This window comes from Budorcas taxicolor, chromosome 1 (genome assembly GCF_023091745.1).
Source record: "Budorcas taxicolor isolate Tak-1 chromosome 1, Takin1.1, whole genome shotgun sequence".
NCBI classification, from domain to species: domain Eukaryota; kingdom Metazoa; phylum Chordata; class Mammalia; order Artiodactyla; family Bovidae; genus Budorcas; species Budorcas taxicolor.
In genome coordinates, this window is record NC_068910.1 from 175053521 (window position 1) to 175077686 (window position 24166).

A 24166-nucleotide genomic window follows, 5' to 3' on the forward strand; every position below is an offset into this window, starting at 1 on the left:
CCTGCAAGGATTTTCTATGTATAGTGTCATGGTTATCAGCAAACAGTTACAGTTTTACTTCTTCTTTTCCAATTTGGATTCCTTTTATATCTTTTTCTTTGATTACTGTGGCTAGTAAACATACCAAAACTATGGTTAAGAATGAAAAAATTACTATAATGATTTAGTAAGCTTTGTCAGTGATGGACATCTTCCATTTAGATATAGTCATGATATACTTTTACCAGCTATTAATATTATTATTTTTTTAGCAAGAGCAACAATATGTATGTACATTTAATAAATATAAAAACACTACATTTCTTGTTTTTAAAACATAAAAAAATTATTTACTTCATCTTTCTCTATTTTCATATTTATTTTATAGTGCATATAATTTATTAGTGGAGAAGGTATATACATATATGTATATAATTTATGAATAAATAAATATACATAGATTATAGTGCATGCCCCTAAGTTTTTAATTATGGGAATGTATCATCACAATAATTGGAGACCAGTGATTTTCAAGTATGAGTTTGGAATTTAGCAGACAGGTTTAAATAGGACTCTGCCACTCACGGGCTGCATTCCCATGATCTAAATAATCTATTATAGTTCTTGTTTTCTCACTGTAAATTGAGATAAGGCCCACAAAGCATTTAATAGAGTGTACCATGTAGTAAATGTTCAATAAATATCACGAATGTTCGGTAAACATCAGTAGACATTATCATTGTGCCTAAGTATTTGCAAGTTCTCTGGTCTTCCAGGATCACCCTTTTCTTTAATATCACAATAAATAACTCAGTTCCTCCCACCTTACTTATTTATGAGAAGACCAGCATATGCCCCTAAATTTCGGTAGGAGGTGCTTAAATTCTTTTGGTGGTTACACTTCTCTGGTGGCTGCCTGATGTCTCTATCCCGGCTCAATTGTCCATCACCTGTAGTCTTTCATCCTATTCCTTCTCTACATGACTTTCAAGAGTGGACATAATCTCCTTTCCAGCATTCCTTGAGACTCAAGATTATTCTAAGATTTTCCTTAAGATTTGTGGATAACAAAAGGTAAATACAGTTTGCTATTGTTGTTGTTCAGTTGCTGAGTTGTGTCTGACTCTTTGTGACTCCATGGACTGCAGCACACCAGGCTTCCCTGTCCTTCACTATCTCTGAGTTTGCTCAGATTCATTGTCCATTGATTCAGTGATGCTATCTAAATATCTCATCCTCTGCCACCCTCTTCTCTATTTGCCTTCAGTTCTTTCCAGCATCAGAGTCTTTTTCAATGAATTGGCTCTTCAAGTTGCGAAAGTATTGGAGCTTCAGCTTCAGCATCAGTCCTTCTAATAAATATTCAGGGTTGATTTCCTTTAGGATTGACTGGTTTGATCTCCTTGCAGTCCAAAGTTCTTTCAAGAATCTTGTGCAGTACCACAATTCAAAAAAATACAGTTTACCCTGTATTTACCTTGTGTTACTAAGGGAATCAACTTAAAATCTTGATATCACACAATGTCCTTCTGAAGTTCATGGACTGCTGTCCACTGTTGGGAATCTCTTATTGATTCTGTGTGTCTTTGGGCCTGGTCTGTCTCCCTGTTGTTAGCACTAAGAACTTTTGAGAACTTTCTGCCTTCTTAGCTCTTCCTTGAATCATTGCCCCAGTTTCTCAGACCACTACAGGCTACTGTGTCATGCCAATGCCTTAAGCATAGCTGCACTCTGAGCTTTAAACTCCTCCAGGGTGCTATTCATACCGATGTGTGAGTAACACTTCCTGGAGTTACACAGTAAGGCAGCCCTGACCCTTTTCACCATGAGTGGAGGTGGTGAAAAAGCTTCACTTTCAAAATCAAGACTCTTTTAACATATCTTCCTAAAATTAAAAAAATAAATAAAAATTGCCATAGGTCTCTCTTTTTTACTAAACAATTAAAAGCAGTGTTTGAATCTACTGTTTTTCTTTTCTGACTTCAAAGTTATCAGATTGAATTCTGAGGCAGGGATCAAGGTCAGAATTGTTTTTACTTTCCTTGTGAGTCTTTATAATGGAGCTGGACACTATATAATTTATTACCCCTACTTTCTTTCTAAATCAAGTACTAGATGTCTGTTTTTGCCCCCTCTTTCAACCACCACCACTACGAATAGCAACAAAGCTATCATCACTATCATCCCCACCATGACCTACATGACCTCCTTGGCCAAGAGCATCACTCTCTCCACTGCCACCATCACTGTCACTTTCTCCACCACCAACACCATGTCAGCATCAACACGAAGGACTGCCATCACCTCCCCCGTGATCATCATCACTACCACCATAGCCATCACTACCAACTTGACTTTTCTGAGATCCTGTGGCAATTCTATGAAAAGCCATCAGAGCTCTCTGGAGGTCTTTCTTTTATCTATAGGTATGTCTGTGAGTTTCCAGCATTTATTTTGTTTTGTTTTTGTTTCTTTTTTGCTCATCAGATACCCTTTTCTTCCATTTCTGGAGAGAAGACCAGAATAAAACCAATGTCCCAGTCCTGATGTCTTATAGATCAGACATTGAGGCCTCTTCAGACTTAGCGCTGATCCTGAGCCTTATCAAACATATGGTCATAGTTCTATAATATAGTTTCTACCCTTTCCATCTTGTTGTCTCCCATCGTCTCCAGAGAACTTCCCTGGGCTATTTCTTGGCTCTAGGAAACCCCACCACCATCTAGACAACTCTAATTTTTTTTTAAAAAAGGGGGATGAGTTATTATAAGTGACCTCTTGCCTTTAGGGACTTCTTTAGGTGCTTGGCCATTCCTATGACCAGAAATCCCAAGTCAGAAAAGTTTTCCATCCCCTTGGTACCATAGTAAGGGACTGACCACCTGCCATTAGTGAATCCAGTTAGTTTCTCATTTATTCATGGTCTAATGGGAGGTTCCTCATAGAACATCAACAACTGGGTTTCCTTTCAACTGGGGTGTCTATCAGTGCAATGATGGACACCTTCCAATGGTGGCCTCATGATCCGCTGCCCCCAAAGTGGAAAACAGGCCTTTATAAGTAATGTTGGCCACGAGAACATAGCCTTCTTAAAGGTTTTCAGTCTTCTTTTTGAGTTGAACATGGTCTAATATAGGATAGAGAGGGGAAAAAATATTAATATGTAATAATGCATTCCCTGTAATTAGGAGCACAGCTACAGTAGGAGTTAGAAACAAAAATTTGATACAGTACCTGGACATCTCAAGTAAGAAATAAAATTAACTTTAGTTCAATTACACTGAGTGAAAAGTGCTATACAGCATAGGTGACCTGAGGCTAGGATAAGGTTTTATTGGATCATAGCTATTCTCATTCACTTACACATCATCTGTGGCTGTTTTTGTGCTACAATGGCAGGGTTCGATAGCTGTGAGATTCTGTGTGATCCACCAAGTCTAAAATATTTATTATCAGGCTCTTTATACAAAAAAGTTTGGCAACCCTTGCTCTAAGTAATGAATATTTTTTCTTCTTAGAAATGGTTTTTCTTTGTGTCATAGACGTGAAGGCTTAACTTTACTTAAGGCATTAGATGTAGAGAGTAGTTGAAGCAGGGCTTCTATATATCCTGCTAGATCCAGGGTGTTTGGTCCTAAAACTATTGATAGAGTAGCCTCTGCCTTTCAACCTTTAGTCCAATTTACTGTATTGGAGACTAGAGTCAAGACCTTGGCCGATAATAATCTCTTTGCTTAGTTCCTTTGGGCAAATACTTTCTCAGAGACCTTGTGGGAAGGTGAAGTGATAGATCCAAAGCAGAACAGGTCACACTCTTAATGGGTATTCCTGAGTTTCTCAGTCAGATACTACCTGTTAGTACCTTAATTCGGTTGGGAAGATCCCCTGGAGGAGGGTATGGCAACCTAGTCCAGTATTCTTGCCTGGAGAATCCTATGGACAGAAGAACCTGCCAGGCTGAAGTCCACAGGGTCGCAAAGAGTTAGACATGACTGAAATAACTTAGCCTACATACATGATATTGTTTGTGTGCATGAATGGAGAAAGCTAACTGAGTTAGTTTGCTGGTAATAAGGCAATTTAAGTTTGTCATCTCCAAGTAGTTTTATCTCACTGCCACAAATTCAAGGCCTATGGTGTCAGCACATCCTGAGGTTCAGTTCAGTTCAGTCACTCAGTTGTGTCCAACTCTTTGCAACCCCATGGACTGCAGCATGCCAGGCTTCCCTGTCCATTACCAGCTCCCGAAGCTTACTCAAACTCATGTCCATCGAGTCAGTGATGCCATCCAACCATCTCATCCTCTTTTGTCCCCTTCTACTCCCACCTTCAATCTTTCCCAGCATCAGGGTCTTTTCAGATGAGTCAGTTCTTCACATCAGGTGGCAGTTTCGGCTTCAACATCAGTCCTTTCAATGAATATTCAGGACTAATTTCCTTTAGGATGAACTGGTTGGATCGCCATGCAGTTCAGGGGACCCTCAAGAGTCTTCTCCAACACCACAGTTCAACAGCATCAGTTCTTTGGTGCTCGGCTTTCTTTATAGTCCAACTCTCACATCCATACCTGACTATTGGAAAAAACATAGCTTTGACTAGACGGACCTTTGTCAATAAAGGAATATCTCTACTTTTAAATATGCTGTCTAGGTTTGTCATAGCTTTTCTTCCAAGGAGCAAGTGTCTTTTAATTTCATGGCTGCAGTCACCATCTGCAGTGATTTTGGAGCCCCAAAAAATAGTCTGTCACTGTTTCCACTTTTTTCCCCATCTATTTTCCATGAAGTGATGGGACCAGCTGCCATAATCTTTGTGTTTTGAATGTTGAGTTTTAAGCCAACTTTTTCACTCTCCTCTTTCACTTTCATCAGCGGCTCTTTAGTTCTTTGCTTTCTGCCATAAGGGTGGTGTCATCGGCATATCTGAGGTTATTGATATTTCTCCCAGCAATCTTGACTCCAGCTTGTGCTTCATCCAGCCCAGCATTTCGCATGATGTACTTTGCCTATAAGTTAAATAAGCAGGGTGACAATATACAGCCTTGATGTACTCCTTTCCTGGTTTGGAACCAGTCTGTTGTTCCATGTCCAGTTCTAACTGTTGCTTCTTGACCTGCATACAGATTTCTCAGGAGGCAGGTCAGGTGGTCTGGTATTCCCATCTCTAAGAATTTTCCAGTTTCTTGTGATCCACACAGTCAAAGGCTTTGGCATAGTCAATAAAGCAGAAGTAGATGTTTTTCTGGAACTCGTGCTTTTTCAGTGATCCAATAGATGTTGGCAATTTGATCTGTCATTCCTCTGCCTTTTCTAAATCCAGCTTGAACATCTGGAATTTCATGGTTCATGTATTGTTGAAGCTTGGTTTGGAGAGTTTTGCGCATTACTTTGCTAGCGTGTGAAATGAGTGCAATTGTGCGGTAGTTTGAGCATTCTTTGGCATTGCCTTTCTTTGGGATTTCCAGTCCTGTGGCCCCTGCTGAGCTTCCCAGATTTGCTGGCATATTGAGTGCAGCGCTTTCACAGCATCATTTTTAAGGGTTTGAAATAGCTCAACTGGAATTCCATCACATCCACTAGCTTTGTTTGTAGTAATGTTTCCTATTGCCCACTTGACTTCACACTCTAGGATTTCTGGCTCTAGGTGAGTAATCACACCATCATGATTATCTGGGTTGTGAAGCTCTTTTTTGTACAGTTCTGTGTATTCTTGCCACCTCTTCTTAATGTCTTCAGCTTCTGTTAGATCCATACTGTTTCTGTCCTTTATTGAGACCATCTTTGCATGAAATATTCCCTTGGTATCTCTAATTTTATTGAAGAGATCTCTAGTCTTTCTTATCTCTCCTTGCTATTCTTTGGAATTCTGCATTCAAATGGGTATATTTTCCTATTTTCCTTTGCCTTTTGCTTCTCTTCTTTTCTCAGCTATTTGTAAAGCTTCCTCAGACAATCACTTTGCCTTTTTGCATTTCTTTTTCTTGGGGATGGTTTTGCTCACCACCTCCTACACAATGTTGCCAACCTCCATCCATAGTTCTTCAGGCACTCTATCAGATCTAATCCCTTGAATCAATTTGTCACTTCCACTGTATAAAGGATTTGATTTAGGTGATACCTGAATGGTTTAGTGGTTTTCTCTTCTTTCTTCAATTTAAGTCTGAATTTTTCAATAAGCAGTTCACGATCTGAACCACAGTCAGCTCCAGTTCTTGTTTAGGCTGACTGTATAGAACTTCTTCATCTTCGGCTGCAAAAGATATAATCAATGTGATTTCAGTACTGACCATCTGGTGATGTCCATGTGTAGAGTCTTCTCTTGTGTTGTTGGAAGAGGGTGTTTGCCATGACCAGTGCATTCTTTTGGCAAAACTCTGTTAGCCTTTCCCCTGCTTCATTTTTGTACTCCAAGGCCCAACTTGCCTGTTACTCCACGTATCTCTTGACTTCCTACTTTTGCATTCCAATCCCCTATGATGAAAAGGACATCTTTTTCTGGTGTTAGTTCTAGAAGGTCTTGTAGGTAGGTCTTCATAGAACCATTCAGCTTCTTCAGCATTAGTGGTTGGGGCTTTACATTCTATATCTCAGTCCACAAGCAAACACTAAGATTGTGTAACTTAGGCTTGTGACTAAGCCACTGCTCTCTGTGACAGTAATTGATTGCAAAATTGAGTAACAATGATTCATAAAATCTGCATTCCCACTCCTATCTAGCAATGACTTATATATGCCTACAAGTTAATTATAAATGAGACTACAAACTTTTTTTTTTTAGAAAATGCATTCATATGGGTAGAAATTTACATTTAGAAGAAATTCAGCTGCATTTATGAGTGGCTGAAACTAAAGCTAGTAGTTACTGCATTCAGTTGGCTTAGATCATTGAGAATAATTCTCATTCGATTTACGGTTGCTACTCTGAAGTAGAATAGTTTATTGCACTCAGCTTAGAAATTATGATTTAAACCCATAACAAAGATATTTTGAAATGCAAACCTTCATGTAGGACCTTTGTCAGAAAAGTGTGGGTTAATGCCCCAAATCCATCACTGCTGCTCAAAAAAAATTTATAAACTGGTGGCTGCATAAGGAATTCATATTAGCTTGGAAGAGTCCCACAGTCTCATATAGTTGGATAGCATCTCTTTAGTGTACTCTTGCCACTCAGACCTGTTAAAATACTGTACTTAATGTGCTGTGAAACACTGAAGTGCAGTTGATGTATGTAGACAGAAGGCCCAACCAATGACAATTTGGCACCTAAAACTTATAAGAGGCTTCTGAACACTGTGTTGAGCCTCTGAGCTGATTTGATTAAGGCTAAATTTTAGGGTTAGATATAATTAAGGAGATAAAGTTATAAAACTTGAATTTAGAAATAGTCCAGCCCAGTTGTTTACAGCCTATTGGCTGTAAACTTTAGCAGCATGTAGGAATTATTCTAAGGAGTCCATTAATACTCATGAGCCCTAAATCTTGTTGAGAAATTAAGTGTATCCTACACATAAAATGTAGATATGGTTGTCATGTTAATATGAATTTGCTCTAAAAGATCACTGAATTCATAGGAGCTTTTGGTCATTTTCATCTTATTAATTAGCTACTTAAGCACAATTAGGACTTCCCTAGTGGCTCAGACAGTAAAGCATCTCCCTACAATGCCTACAATACCTGGGTCAGGAAGATCTCTTGGAGAAAGAAATGGCAACCCACTCCAGTACTCTTGATTGGAAGATCCCATGGATGGAGGAACCTACAATCCATGGGGTCGCAGAATCGGACACAACTGAGCAACTTCACTTTAAGTACAATTAAGCCCTTAAAATTCTAACATCATCAAAGTGGGTGGCTATCTGTTCTGGTTTGGAGAAGTTAGCAGTATTCTGACATACAAATCTCCCACATATATGTAAGATTGGCTTCCCTGGTGGCTCAGAGGTTAAAGCATCTGCCTGCCATGCAGGAGAGCCGGGTTCGATCCCTAGGTCGGGGAGATCCCCTGGAGAAGGAAATGGCAACCCACTCCAGTACTCTTGCCTGGGAAATCCCATGGATGGAGGAGCCTGATGGGCTATAGTCCATGGGGTCGCAAAGAGTTGGACACGACTGAGCGACTTCACTTCAAAGCCTTAAAAGAGCTGCCATCTGAGAGTTCTAGTCAGGCATTAGTCACCCAAAACATATGCTTAAGAGTGAGTAAAGCAATAAAAGACCAGCTAATAATGGTGATGAAACTCTTCAATAGCATCTTCTTTCTGCCTATGATGATGATAGCTTGTAAGGTAAGCAAGCTAAGGAAAAGTAGTCTTATTTCTTTATTTTGCGTGCAATAAGAGTACCTAAGTCAATAAACTAAATGAGTCTGTTTTTAAAACCTGTCACTATCATTGCTAAGGAAAATGCTTCTGGCTTTTTTTTTAATACTGAAGTATAGTTGATTTACAATGTTGTGTTTTCTGCTGTACAGCAAAGTGGCTTATATACATTTAGACATTCTTTTTAAACTATTCTTTTCCATTATGGTTTATCCCAGGAGATTGGAAAGTTTCCTGTACCATACAGTAGGACCTTGCTGATATATGTACATCCTATATATGCTAGTTTGCATCTACTAACCCCAAACTCTCCGTCCATCCCTCTTCCTTCTCCCCTCCTCTTTGGCAACAACACATCTATTTTCTGTCTATGAGTCATATGGCACCAATGAGTTTTTCATTTGTACCATATTTTAGATTCAACATTAAATGATATCATATGGTATTTTTGACTTACTTAATATGATAAATGCTGGTGCATCGATATTGCTGCAAATGGGTATTTCATTCTTTTATGGCTTAGTAGTCCATTGTGCATGTATACACACACACCACATCACCTTTATCCATTCATCTGTCAGTGGACATTTAGGTTGTTTCCATGTTTTGGCTATTGTGAATAGTGCTGCTATGAACATAGGGGTGCCATGTTTCTTTCTGAATTGGTTTTGTCTGGATATGTGCCCAGGAGTGGGATTGCTGGATCATATGCTAATTCTATTTTTGGTTTTCTGAGGAACCTCAGTACTGCTTCTGGCTTTTAATTTGTATATAAATATTATTGGTTTGTATAGCATAAAAACTGGACTGTAAAGTCTCAAAGAACGTTCTTATCATTTGTAGTCAGGAAGAAAACCTACAAAGATGAGAAAACTGACTACACAAAACCACTTACCTTCCTTAATTAATGGAAACCCCTCTGATTTAAAATGACCATACGGGACTGTTTGGGCATTATGTTTAAAAGTCATTTTCAGACCTAGTATCATAAAAATTTTTTTCTCAAAGATCAATATTTCAGGCCCTAATGATTATTTTTGCATCTAAACCATTTACTGAAGGTGGTTTATAGCAAAAAGGTGGGTTGGGCTTTAGAATTTATAAATACAAAGGGCCCAGTATTTATTAACCTTACACATGTAAACTTTCTCGTCCACAGAATTGTATGACACTGGAATATTAGTTTGCAGACTCCTCCTAAAAATCTTAACCCCAGTTCCAGCTTTCTAAAATGGTATAAATTACAGTGGTGCCAGGAAGGAGACAGATTGGCTGAATCCCTTTCAGTGTTTTAAATCCATGAAACCATTACAAAATTGGTCTGCCTCCACAGGTCTTTGATTAGTTAAAACATACAATACTATACATGAATTTAAAAATCACACTGGAGAGAAGGTACATCAAAGAGGCTTATGTTTACCAGTCAGGTCACTTTAGGTTAGCTGAAAGCAGCTAAGGCATTGAGGGGGTTCCCTGGTGGCTCAGTGGTAAAGACTCCACCTGCCAGTGCAGGAGACCCACTCAGGTGTTTGATCCTTGAGTATGGAAGATTCCCCTGGAGATGGAAATGGAAACCTGCTCCAGTATTCTTGTCTAGAGAATTCCATGGACAGAGGAACCAGGTGGGCAGTTAATGAGGCTGTAAAAGAGTGGGACACAACTGAGCGGCCAAACAGCAGCAGCAAGGTGCTTGAGAGCGGATGAAATTTTTACACTTCCTTTTTATATTTCCTTCAACACGTGCTGAAGGGGACAACCTGGTAATATATATATATCTTCTTACTATTGCTGTTTGCTAATATAAGACTTATCCCTTTCCCTCAAGCACTTATCTGCAAAATATTTACTATTCTCTTGTGATTTAAGTCAATTGCCAGATAATGCACTTTTTTGCTGATTTCTCAGAGCACAAGTATTTAGGCAGCAATCTCTGGTTAGGTCTGTTCACTCAGTCATTCAATCACACATTCATTCACGCAACTGACCAGCATTTACAGATCGTAATGCGGCTGTCTTAAAGAGAACCAAAACAACAAAGTTTTTTAAAGAATTACCAGAACTTTTATTTTTGCTTTAGTTTTATTAAAAAAATAAATATGTCATAAAGCTTTTTTTTCTTTTAGGGAGAAAAAAAGGAACAAGTTTCATAAAACCAAATAAGCAACAGTAAGATGTCTTAACTTGAAAAAGATTGGGAATTACTGGTTTACAAGTTACAACTGAATAAAAGGACAACTATACCAGCCTCAGCTGGCTATTTCATGCCAATGGCAGCAAACAAAAAGATCAACAAGGGCAAAATAAATAACTGTGTGGAAGCCCTGGTAAGTGCTTAAACAGGCCAAGTCACTGAGACATCAGGATAGATAGATCTTGCTTTGAACAACACAGAAGTTCCTGAAGAGTTGTGTATAAATGAAATAACTGCAAACATTCTAGGAGAGCTTGGAATCTGAAAGAATTCCATAGTGAATTCTTTTGTGAACAACCACTTCCACTTTTGTATATTCAGGTCTGTTTGCTTTGCTTAAGGCAAAGTACACCGAGCAGCTACCTCTCAGCTCAGGCAGAGGCCCGGTCTCCTAACACTGCTCCTGCTGGGTCAGTGGCACAATTTCCAAGTCTGTGTTTCTGTGAAGTAGTGTAAGATACAGAGTTGACCAGGGAACCCAGCTACACCTGGCAAAGCAGGCAGAGGGGTGGGGGTCCACTTTTAATATTTCCATGTCAACAAATACTTTTTTGAGATCTCCTTTGTGCAAAGTACAGTAATAAACTCTAACCAATTCAGTTACAGATGTATTAATTCTTTCTCTAAAACCTTCAGTCAGGGCCTACGTCTGGAACCCTAAAAGTAATACTTTTAATTCTTAAGACTGGCTTTAACCAAATCAGGTGCCCAACTCCTTCAAACTGGGGTGGACGATAACGAGAGACTGAGTTTTCTAAGGCTGAAGTTTAACAGAAGAACCATATTTTATATAACTAGTTAATGAAAAATTTTGCTGGTGACATTTTTCAAATGGTTCTTTTTTTTCTCTAAACAGAACTGAGTTCTCAGGCAAACTCTGCAGAACAGTTAAAGTCATTGATTTAACTCTGTGGTAGGGTGACATATTTCAGTCCTACTGATAGAAACAGAAATTTCTTTCCACCCACCAGAATGCCATAAACTCATCCTACACCACAGCAGCAGTGCTTTGGACAGAGTAAATATGGTAGTACTAGTTCCAGTCAGTTTTAATCTTTGTAAATAAACTGGATCCTCACATTTGCTCACAGCCTCCATTTGGCCAAACTTCTACCAGGCTTAAGCCACATTTAGTTAGGCTGTTCCGTTTCTTTATTAAAAATGCTTCTAATAACATTGCTGCCTATAATGTACAGGTGTGAATGAAAAGAGTATGCAATCCGTAGTCTTTTCCACACTGAGTACACTAACAACAATTAGTAAATAATTAAAGAATAAGTGGTCATTTTAAAACTTGTGTTTTTCTTAAAAAAATTTTTTTCACTTTCTAGCACTTAAAAAAATGGTCTTAAAACTGCCCTATTTCCAGTGCTGTTCCCTACTCTGCCCACCCATCCAAAACCTGCTACAAACGCTGGATTGAGTTTATACAAATAATTTAGCAGTACCAAGATTTTTCAGATGGAAACAGTGTTACTGACTTCTTCATATTGGATAACAAAATAAGGGTAACTCTGGTCGTCATTAAAAATGACAAAAATCTGAGGCTCAAAGAAATTATCGACACAAGAGTCATACAGGTCACTGGTGACGCTGCCGGGGTTGACGGGAGGGGGCCTTCTCATGCCGTGACTGCCCATCGTGTATCTGCCAGTTAGCACTTTAGCCAGAAACATGAAATGGACTCCTTTGGAGGACTTCTTAGAAAAGTTATGAGAGTAGCTTGCCTTCTTTGCAAAGTAACTGCCCTGTCCAAACATTGTAGCATGCTTTCCACAGACTCGCGGATCAAAGTTGTGCTTGCAGATCCCATCTACCACATCCTGGGATGTTCCATGAAATAAATGTCTCTCATTTATTATTCTGTCACGGCCAAACATTTTCCGGTTCATATATTCCTTTTTCCTAATGCAAAAAGTGGACAGGGAATTCAGAAGAAGGAAGGTATAGATCAGTTTAATAGGCATGATATTCTCTTTATGGTTTCAATGGGGAGGAAATGTTAACATTGCCTTCAAGGGCAAAAATATCATCAAAGAGCATACTGCAAGTTTAAACTTCTCTTTTGCACAGCAGACAAAAGCCCTTTCCCTCTTTGCTCCACCAAACATTTGTTCACTTGTTCTTTTCAAATCTAGCTCTCACAGCTTACCTTCTCAGGGTGACTTCCTTACCTAATTCCACCAACCTAAAGTCTCTCAATTCTGAGGTTCCTCAAATCTACATGCAAGCTCCCCCCTACCGAATTACATTAATTTGTGGCTGACCTGAAATACAGCACCATCAAGTGATCAGTAACAAGGCCTCTGGTGCTAGCCTGCCTGGGTTCAAATTCCAGCACCATATCTTATTAGCTGTATGACCTGTGGCAAGTTATCAAACTTTTCTGTGACTGACTTTTCTTTCTGTAAAATGCAGACTGTAATAATCCTACTTGGAAGGTCTGTTATGAGAATTATGAATTAATATAATAAAAAATATGACATTAGTTCTATACAAATCTTTACTATTATGTTCTGCATTTATCATTAACTACATCAAGAAAACCTCTTTTGAACTTTTCATACTGCTGACTCACCTTTTATATTTTTCCCAAAGAAACTGATTTTGGACTCTCAATATTTGCAAAATTCTATATTTAAACTCAGGCACAGTCTTATGAAAAAGATTATAGATAATTCGGTAACTTTTGTCCTCTGCAGAAACAGGCACTTGGATGAAGTCCTGAGAAGGATGCATATAAACCCAAGTTTCAGGGTAAAAGTTTGCTGAGGTGACCCCATCTGGGCAGATGATCTGCGATGAGGAGGTTGCTTCAAGAGGTGGAGGAGCCTGTGTGGGAACACCACCAAGTGTCCTGGAAGGGAGAAGGAATGTCCATGTAAAACCTCAGCATAAGTCCAACTCACATTACACTGCTGTAACATTATCATCTGAATAACTTAAATGCATATTTAAAAAACAACTGGCTGATATTCCAATATAAAATAGTTTTAAAAATTATAGAAAATGCTGTCAATTAAAGGAAAGAAAAAAAATCTTAGAATGAACACTGTACAGATAACCTATTATTAGCTCCCCCCAGCTTCCTTATGGAGAAAACTCTGGAATGTACTCCTGCAAGGCAAGCAAGCAAGCAAGCAAGCACCAATTTATAAATATCTTTTCTTTCTGAGTCCTGGATTCCTCTTTTGCCTATATAGTTACACTCCATTTCAAGGTAACAACAATTTGTATGTGTTCCTCAAACTTTGTTGTACTAAGCAGAAAACATATCACTACTAAAGGCTACTTAGATGGGGAAGCATAGTGAATGGAGACAGTAAGGCAGGTGGATAAGAGGAGCTTACAGGGAGGTAACAGAAAATATTAAAAAAAAAAGCAGCTTATACTTTTAGTTTTTGTATAAAAACAGATCATGGAGTAGGCATCAAAAGAAAGCTAACATTTGGCATTTGCTTGTTTAAAATATCACATTTAACAACAAAACCATCAATAGAATTCAAATGTTATAGCTTTAGATGTGCTTAAGATAGAGCTAACTACCTTAAGCCCTAGACACTAGAATATCCTTGAATTTTAAATTCAGGTCTGTTACTCTAAAGGATGAGTTTAGACAAGCAGTTACTTATTCCTGCCTGATTAAATGATTTAAATCCTATTTCTTGGCCATTTTCAAAATAGAGCAAAAGGAAACAAGCAGAGATAAAGGGAATCCTAACCCTGACGCTGAGATTCAGGGCACAGAAGGCCTGCCAGTTATCTTCTGGAGCATTTTCACAAAGACCTGACAGATTCCTCCAGAGCCTTCCTTGTCTGGTACATTTTTCTGAAAAGAGGCCCCACTGCTTTAATCAAATTCTGACAGGTACGTAACTCCTTAAAAAGCTGTCACTATTCTAGAGGAATGGCAGGACACAGACTGTAATCTCCTTATTTTTAGCTGTTCCCTCTATTCCTGCTCTGTGAAGAGTCTAACTCCTAACCCACCAGGTTTCCCAGTATTGTTAGGGGTTGATGTTACCAACAGAAGTTTCTGGGTTGAAGGAGGAAGGTAAGATTCTCCCAACCACTCTGCCCAAAATAGGTTATAGGTGGTCACAGCTGTACTGAAAACCTGGCACTGACACCAGAAGAGACGGTTCCTCTCCCTTCTGCCATTCCTGCCAGGAAATCAGTGCATAAAACGGAAGCTTCACATTCAGCTCATAGGTATTCCAATGACACACTGCAAGCTTCCCACAGACCTAGCCTTCTTTAGGGAGCCAGAGTCAGTCAAAGGCTATGGAGCATATACTCAAGGACCTCTGAAGAATGAATTCTCCTCATCTAAGGTCACCGTTTATCACTCTCCTTCCCTCCCCTGGCCATTCTGAATGACATTTCCTAACTTTAGAGATGAAGTAAAAATTAATTTTATCCTTTTGGGGAGGGGTCCCCAACCTCCCAGAGCTAATGCCTGATGATCTGAGGTGAAGCTGCTATAATAATCATAAAAATAAGGTGTACAATAAATGTAACATGCTTGAATCACTCAGAAACCTTCCTCTGACCCCTAGTCTGTGGAAAAACTGTCTTCCATGGAACCCGTCCCTGGTGCCAGAAAGGCTGAGGATCGCTGCTTTCTGGGTCTCAGGTCTTATCAAGACCATGAGGTGACTGCACAGGACAGATGTCCTGTCAACTGAAATGGACTTCCAAACTTTGAACACTGGTATTTGTGTGTTTAGCTCAAATATTCTAAGAATATTCAAGAATAAGATTTTTACTCAGTTCAGTCGCTCAGTCATGTCTGACTCTCTGCAACCCCATGAATCACAGCACACCAGGCCTCCCTGTCCATCACTGACTCCCAGAGTTCACTCAAACTCATGCCCATCGAGTCGGTGGTGACATCCAGACACCTCATCCTCTGTCGTCCCTTCTCCTCCTGCCCTCAATCCCTCCCAGCATCAGGGTCTTTTCCAATGAGTCAACTCTTCGCATGAGGTGGCCAAAGTATTGGAGTTTCAGCTTCACATCAGTCCTTCCAATGAACACCCAGGACTATCTCCTTTAGGATGGAGTGGTTGGATCTCCTTGCAGTCCACGGGACTCTCAAGAGTCTTCTCCAACGCCAGTTCAAAAGCATCAATTCTTCGGCGCTCAGCTTTCTTCACAGTCCAACTCTCACATCCATACATGACCACTGGAAAAACCACAGCCTTGACTAGACAGACCTTTGTTGGCAAAATAGTATTTCTGCTTTTACTAGCCCTATTAAAAACCAGCAAGCACATGGAAAAAAATTTAACTATGAGAAACACTACCTAAACTTGATTGTGGTAATATTTCTGCAATATATATAAAGTCATTACGCTGTGCACTTTCAACTTATACAGTTGTTTTATGTCAATAATGTTAATACAACTGGAAGGGGGAAAAGGCAGGGAAACCCTTTAAAAAGAGCCAACTTTGCAGGAAACTCATGAGTTAAGCTTGTACCCCGCCCCCCCCCAACCTCCCTACTCGAGCATTCCCAATTCTTAGGTATCTCTGATCCCCTGATAGTTACAGCCTTTTTGACACCTATGATTTTCCTGGACCCTGTGCACTTACTAACACTTCAAAACAAAACTTTCTTCCTGACTAAGATCATGGTCGCTCCAGAAATCCATTTCTGAAATCTGTTTTTGGAATTGGTCCTCCTCTTTCTCTCCTCTAGGCCAGCCCTGGACTCTAGGGCAGACAGGAACTCAATGGCTGCACGCACCATCACACCCTGGTGAACCTGCTGCTACTCTATTCTTCTCTCGCTGAAATGTCTGCATAATCTCTTTGATTTGCTAAGCTCTTACTTTTTACCTGATGATTACTGTTCCAGATAAGAAGACTAAAATAGGAAATTTTGAAAAAGAAAAGAGTGACTTTCTTTGTTCTCTTGTAAGCCAACATTATAAATAGGAAGGCCATATTTGTGGCATTAACTCTACTACTGCTCATACTATTTTTACAGTTCATACTTCTACAAAACAAGTCTAAGATTAAAAAAAGGTGAAGGGAAGGGTATTCCGTAATTGCTAGTCTTAGGATCGAAACAAATCAATTTTCACTCTTCCGTAAAACTCTCCCAACAATGCAGCATTCAATGAGCGTTCTTCCTCCCACTCAGAAGCTGCATCGTGCTTGATTGGCCCAGCATGCCAAGCTGCGGGTCTCACTGATGAGCTCTACTGTCTCACCAGGAGGACAGTATGTTCCTAGCTACTGGACGCTGACACTGTCTCCAGCTGTGCTAGTGCAATTACAGAACAGCATTTTTATTAGTTTCTAATAAAAAACCAAACCACAGGGTAAAATTTTCGCACCTAAACTAAAAAGAAAGCACATATTTACCTCAAGTTTAGAAACACATATTTCTAAAATCTGCCTTACTGACAAACTGCTTTTAGGCACTGAGCATTTCAAGGATTTTTGTTTATATTTTGTTTTTAATGTTCCCTTTGCAATCTAAGAATTAGAATCATTAAGACTACCATAATGATATGCGGAAAACACACTTTGGACTTGAAATAAACTACCAGTAAGAATGTAAGATACCAACCACTATTACCCTAGATCTCCCCAGTTCACAAAACCAAGTAAACCCAGTTGTATTTTAAAAATCAAGCTCTAAATATGATCTATCTGACTAGAGTAGATAATGATTTCCCTGGAGACACTACCTTTCAGGGATGGCCTTGCTAATGGCAATGTGCCCCAGCTTTTGCCATCTATGGAGATATGCCAGTAGGCTCTCTAGAGAAAAGCAAAATGGCACTGGGGAAACTGGAAGGAGAGCTCACCTTTAATTCAGAAAGATGAGTTCAGTCTCAAACCTAGAAGTATGACAGGTACTTTCAATGGGTGTTACAGGAAAATGGGCCTTACTGAGCAAATGAGAATGCAAATTGCTTGAAAAGGTGAATTCTCTCCATGCAAATTCATTGAAGGGAGATGAATGGAGAACACTACCTTGAGGGACAATCTCTACTTGCCAAGGCAGTGTACCTGGCCTAGAAAACAGTCCCATAACATGGAAGGGTATCTCAATCTTCCATGAAAGAGGCAAATGCAAACTCTGACTTAATCTAGATAGAACTACTTTTAGTTGTGGAAAAATGTTTACTTTGCTTTCTAGTCCAAAAAAATGCAAGAGGATGCTCATTCTTTTAGTGCCGGGTTAATTATAGCTCATCTGAACTCTATTTTTGGAAGAATTAAACTAAAAGAATAACTCAATTTTACATTTTAGAGATAATCAAGTTAGTCTTTTAAAGTCTTTTTGGCATTAAAAGTTATACATTTACATAAAATGGTGAGAATTTCTGCTGGACACTTACTGTAAATATGGAAGCAGTATAAAACACGAACGGAAAAGGGGTCTCCTTTTTATTTCTCTTCTGAAGAATGAGTTGTGGAGAATGTAGTGGTTGTTCCACATCATAAATCGGACTTCTTTTAAACCTCGAGAGTTGGCTTCTTCAATCAATCGAATAACAGACTATGGAGGAGAAAACAGAAGGCAAAGAAAAAACACAGCGAGTTAAAAAAGCAATAAAAAGTCACTGTAAGATAGGAAAAATGTTAATGTAACAAAAGGTAAAAACAGTTAACTTTGCTGTTAACAGAAGAGTGCCAAAAAGTACAGTGAATCAAATTATTTCCTGTTATAGGCAGGAATTTTATTTTTTTCTAAGATGCAGAACAGAAAGATGCTTCCATGGATCTCCCACCTTATGAAACATGTGAAGGGTTAGTCTATCCTAATTAGAGACCTTACAAATGTCCTGGAGATTTTGTTTCTATTCCTTAAGAGAGTTTCAGAAGAGGATTAAAGATGGTAATATATACTGCTCACATTAATCAATTAAGTTCCAAACCCAAGAAACCTCTCAAGAGGAAAAACACAAAGACAGTCCAACACATTGGACTATCCAAATATACTTTAAACAGCTTCTTATTCTTTTCAGAAGATACTAGATCCTATTGACTACTTAAGAATAAGAAATTTTAACTCAATATTATGTTTTATACTAATTAATATACTAGGTTGTTTTCTTTTGCTGTTTCCTTAAAAGAAAATCTAAGGTAGATAAGTCAGTTCTCCCTTTTTGTAATGCTGGAAATGAATTTAATCAATTAAAGAAGTCAGATCTTTGGAATGTGAAATTAATCTTTAAATCCATTTCAGGGCAATTAATTGTGACTCAGAATTCTCATTCAGAGGAAAAGTAAAGTACCATCATTTTAAAACCTCACTGTGTAATGGATGAACTATTCTTACCATCTCAGACTACGGATACATGTGCACTTGTTATAGAATTTTAAATGACTGATTTGCTTGACCACATGGTTCAATAAACATTTTCAAGTACTTCTTCCAGGGGCTTAAGGGCAATTATTTTCCCCAGTCTTCTAAAATGCTAATAGTGTAACACATGATCCAATCACCAGGAGCCAGATATAGCCAAACGTTACACTAGTGCTCATCTCATTAAAATTACTCCAAAGTTGGCACTGAGTCTGAATACTTATCACAGTAAATACTTGGTCCCTATTTTAATAGGATACTGGGAAAAGCATTTTCTCTCTGATAACCATGGTATTTCATTTATGGGCTCCAGGAAATTAATGGTAAATACATTTCCAGAAAAATCAAGACAGAAAAGTATTACTCACTGTCAACAAAACTCAATTTTATATCCATAAGCTCTTTGGTTTGTGGTTCTGTCTAGTCATCGTCAGAAAGGAACAGTGAAAGACAAAAAAATTTAAATGCACTTTTTGGAAAGAGATTCTGTAAATACCTCAGGATACTCCCTCCATCCAAAGTGGTCCCTACAGAAGAATTTCCAGACTGTGTGGTAAATAGAGTTGGCATTGCTAGAGGGTGGTGTGGACAGCCTTCGTAGTTGGTCAAATTCAGCTGTTTCATACACATTCATGGCATTCAAATCTGCCCAAAATTCTTGTCCTCTAAAAAGACCCAAGAAAAAATGAACTGTTAATAGCAGTACATTTGCAAAACAGAAATACCTAAACATCTCATATGACATTACAAATATCTAGTATAGTATATTGTAGAATTTTCAAAGCTTGTTTTGTTTGGAGTAAAAAGATATCATTGTGAGTCGTTTCCCCATTTCTTTTATGTCTTTTCTTAACAACACCAAAACGTCCAAGCCATGGAGCAGGGATTGATTCTCTCCTACAGCATCACTGGCCTGAACCAATCAACATAGTCCTGCTCTTCCCACCACAGTAGGATGAGCCAAACCTGGTCTCAACCAATCAGGGAGTCAGCTCTAGGACAAAGCTGACATGGAAAACAGAGAGAGAAACAAAAGAAACTTCTCTTGAAGCCTGTCTTTTTTTCAGAGGCATCAGTTCACTTAAGCCAACATAGGAGTACACAATACTGCCTGATGAAAGATAGGAAAAATAAAATGACCTCAAATGAGGCAAGTACTGCTAATCTACCTAACATCATCTTTTATTCTGTGGGTGGAAAAAAAAAAGGTTGACAAAATATGATGAGAAAAAAAGTCTGGGACAAAATACGATGAGAAAAATCGTCTGCATTATCGTCACGTTCAGCTATGAGAACAGTCTTGTCATGTAGTCCTACGGTCTGCTGCTGCCGCATCCACACTTTACTGGGGGGGGAGGGGGTGGGTCCCACTGTGTAGATCAGAATCACCTAAATTTATAAAGGGTGGTACAAAAAACTTGTGTTTCTTTTTTAATGGACTTCATCTAGTGTTTGACTCATCTGAACCATTAATGGCAAAATGTTCGTTTTTCTTGTTGTGTATATTTCAACACTTCCCTAAGAAAACAACATCACAGCTATAAGCGGAGTGACTAAGTTTTTAAATGCATTGTTTCATTCTTTCCAGCACAAGTTTCTAAATGAATGTCTTTAACACACATCCAGATACTCCAGATCCAGTGGCACACAAAACTGGCTCATATGAAATCAAGGTGTTTGGACAGATATTCCCAATAACTGACATGTTTTCTTGTCATAAATTAGGATTTTGAAAAGGGTATGAATTTTGACCTATGGGTTTTGTTGGTTACTGTGAAACTCCAGACTCTGCTCTTAGAACACTTGTTCCAAGGACTGTTAAACCGGTACTCTGCACAAAAAAACATTCTGTGGTCAAGTCTGAAGAAGTTGTCTATACAGAGTTAAACAATTTACCTACTGCAGCTACTCCTCTGTCCCTTAAATATGTGAAGGTAGATACTGAAGTATCAATGCCATGATGAGGGCTACAAAGTACTCTTCCAAACCTATGACAACACTCTCCTTTTTACCATGAACACCTATTAACACCTCTCACTGAACACTCCTGGCAAATGTGAGGGAAAGAAAACATTTCCTACCCTCCACCCCAATGTTCATAATTTGTGAATTAGCTTCTCTTTGGGAAAAAAACAAAAACCAAAAAACTCAAAGTCATATACGAACTGATGCGGCCATGGAGCACATAACTTGTAAAAAGCAGTTATGTTCCTTTAAAAATTCCTAAAGAGCTTCCCCAAACCCTAATTTCTTACTTAATTTCAAGTGAGGATTAGAATGCCTAATTTCATCCTAACTAGCAGGATGCAGTCTTAAAAAGAACATATAATTTTAAGTGTGAAATGGGAAGATAATAAAATGCAGTTTATATCACATTTGAACACTACTTTGTTTAAAATTATTTATGGTAAATAGGAATACATAATCCAGAATTTAAAAACAATGTTTCTGGGAAATTCTACAAAAAAGAAAAATATTGAAAACTGGAACTCCTATACTGAAACTTCACATCAAGTTGCTTTAAACAATCTTCCCTTAATTTTAGGAGAATCTGATGTTACCGAGTTGAGAGAGATTAACCTCTTTCTTCCTCTTAAGTTCACTTCCAGTTTCTAAACAGATTTTCCTGCTTTATTTCCCAGTAACTGTTTCCAATTATGAGTCAACAAATCCTCAGTATTTTCTTTATGGAGTTCTCAGTAGTGCAGTTAATATGTTAACATACATTATACTATAAACAGCCAATGCTTTTTGCTGTTAAAGTATCAGATTTTATTCTGGACATCTCTCTAGCAATTTCTGTTTACGCCTATGTTATTAAGACTTCATAGATAATGATTTGCATGAGAAAGACATCTAAAACTGCAGCCTTTGCTACATTCTCTGAGCACTTCAGTCTTTTGGGCATTATGAAATTTCTACGACAAATCCTAATTTACTACAATCAACTATTCTGTGGATTGATGTATCAAAGTACTGTTTTAGCTCTATTTGAGTTTCAATATGATTTTCTAGACTTGACAGAGACAAAATAACTAATCTGAAAAACATTAAATTATCTTTTTATAAGATTAATTTTACCACCTGCTCTCCCTTAAACAGGGAATGCTTAAAAAATCCAAAGCCAAGAGTTTTTATTCTCTTCAATCTGCAACAGTGTAAAATTCATCCAACATGAAAGCCAAATGTTCAACATTCACCACTCTTATCAAACCATTGTTTTGTATTATCAGAAACCGGTTATGAGTCGTGTGTATGGAAATGGCGAGGGTGGGCTGTTTTAGGCAATACACAAAGAATCAAACAGATGTAGTCCCTGGCTTCAAGAGAGAAAAAACTAACAAAATCTAAAACCAAAGAAGCAGTACATCTGCCTATCTAACACAAGTACATTCTGGGAATGAGAGGACAAAGAAAAAGCCTGCAGCATTATGGGAGCGGAGGTGGCTACTGCTCCAGGAATGGATAAAGGTAAAGAAAAGTAAGACGCTTTACAGTATCAATCTTTCTGTAAGAGAAAGAATTTTGGAACAGTTTAATAGGAAATAGGGATTCCTCGGTAGTTCAGACAGTAAAGAATCTGCCTACAATGTAGGAAACCTGGGTTCAATCCCTAAGTTGGGAAGATCCCCTGGAGACAGGAATGGCAATCCACTCCAGTATTCTTACCTGAAGAATCCCAAGGACAGAGGAGCCCAGCGGGCTACAGGCCACAGGATCACAGTCAGACATGACTAAATAACCTAACACTTCACTTCAACAGGAAATAATGACCAGGAAGTGAAGGTTATATGGAAGAAAAAAAGTTCTTCAAGTGTTTTGCTTGAAGGGTAGGGACAGGCAATATCAGGGCCAGAGTTGGAAAAGGAAACCTGAGAGGGATACGTAAGAGATGAGAAAATGTGAACAGCATACTACATGGCACAGTGTGAGATGTCAGGCCATGAGCTAAGGAGGCAAGTCTAGGGTCTCAGAGCCTTAAATAAAGGTTGGAATTTAGACTGTTGAGCAGATGGGGGTAAAAGGTCAAAGTGGTCAATACAGGATGTGTATTAACTCAGCAACAGAGACAGTTATAGAGATGGGGTTGGAGAGAGGAGACAGAGCTTTCTAAAAGCAGGGTGCAGCCATCCTGGCAGATGGGGACCCTGCCTGACCTAAAGACAGCCTGCCTGCGGGACGGCCAGAGAAGAGCAGGAGAGGGCCGCCGCACAGTACGCTCTAGAGCCGGTGAGACGCACCACGTGGCTGCATCGAGCCATCTGGACCCACCCAAAATAAAACTTTATCACAATGAATTAGAAAAAAAAACTGTGAACCTATGGCTGATTTTCTCTTTAATGGGAAGGAGGCTGGACTGAAGAAATATCAACAATTCTGGGTCAACATGCTTCACCAAACACACCAGCACACACACCAATGTAAGAATTAATTTTGCAAAATTAATTAAAAATTCTGAAGAGAACACCCATTCTCATAATTTAGATGCTTACTAACAATCTCTCTTCCCACTCAACGAATATCTTGACATACCAACATTTCCAGCATATTATCAATGCACAGTGTACCAATAGCTACACCATCATTTGTTCTAGAATGTGTATGTCAGACACTAAAAAGTAAAAAGGGCTTGCCACATAAATGACAGAATGTAATGTAATGGAAACCAAAACTATTAAAGAAATAGTTGCTGAATAAACCAGAAATTAGGACTGAATCCCTTCACTGGATAAATAGTTCTTGGGATTATGCATATGCATTTGGGAGCTCAGGAGAATATAACCATTTTAGGCAATTTCTCTATTTACAAATTGTTCAAAACCAAGAAAGAAACGTGACAACAAACAAAAGTAATCCTAAGTAGACACAATGACTAAGTGCTGGGCTATGGCCAGGATAAGATGAAAAAGGTAAAATGCCCAGAAGTCAGTGGGGAAAGAGACAAGCAAACTCTGTGGCACTGTGTAAAGTGTGGCACAAAGGTGGTCTGGGAACAATCCAGAGGCAGAAGGCCTAACTGCTGGGAAAAGGGTCACGGACGGTGGTCAAGGGAGGTGTCCCAGAGTAGGTGAAACGAGACCAAGTCTGGCCAGCCACCAGGCAGACCATGAGAGGTAGGACACCACATGCAGAGTGACTGACACGTGCAGAAGCCCACCAAGCGCGGCTCGAGCGAGCCAGGGCAAGCAGCACAAGCAGTTCAAGTGGGGGCCAGGGTGTGTGTGTGTGAGCGGGACGGTAACAGGTAAGCCTGAACTGCATAGGCTGGCTGGGGCCAGATAATGAAGAGCTTTGTGTGCTGGGTTAAGAGGTCAGGACTTGATTCTGTGGGCTACAGGAATCACGG

At 39.0% G+C, this 24166-nt stretch overlaps 1 protein-coding gene across 1 annotated transcript in view; it reads right to left on the bottom strand.

Annotated features, from left to right (window-relative positions):
• Positions 1–10358: 10358 nt before the first annotated feature.
• TIPARP (TCDD inducible poly(ADP-ribose) polymerase) overlaps positions 10359–24166 on the bottom strand; it is a 29384-nt gene continuing 15576 nt past the window's right edge. Inside the window, exons 3-6 of the mRNA XM_052636764.1 lie at positions 19316–19484; positions 17849–18009; positions 13066–13344; positions 10359–12392 (exon numbers count right to left, since the gene is read on the bottom strand). Of these exons, the coding sequence (XP_052492724.1) occupies positions 11945–12392; positions 13066–13344; positions 17849–18009; positions 19316–19484 (1057 nt within the window). The 3' untranslated portion in view covers positions 10359–11944. The remainder of the gene's footprint in view (positions 12393–13065; positions 13345–17848; positions 18010–19315; positions 19485–24166) is intronic.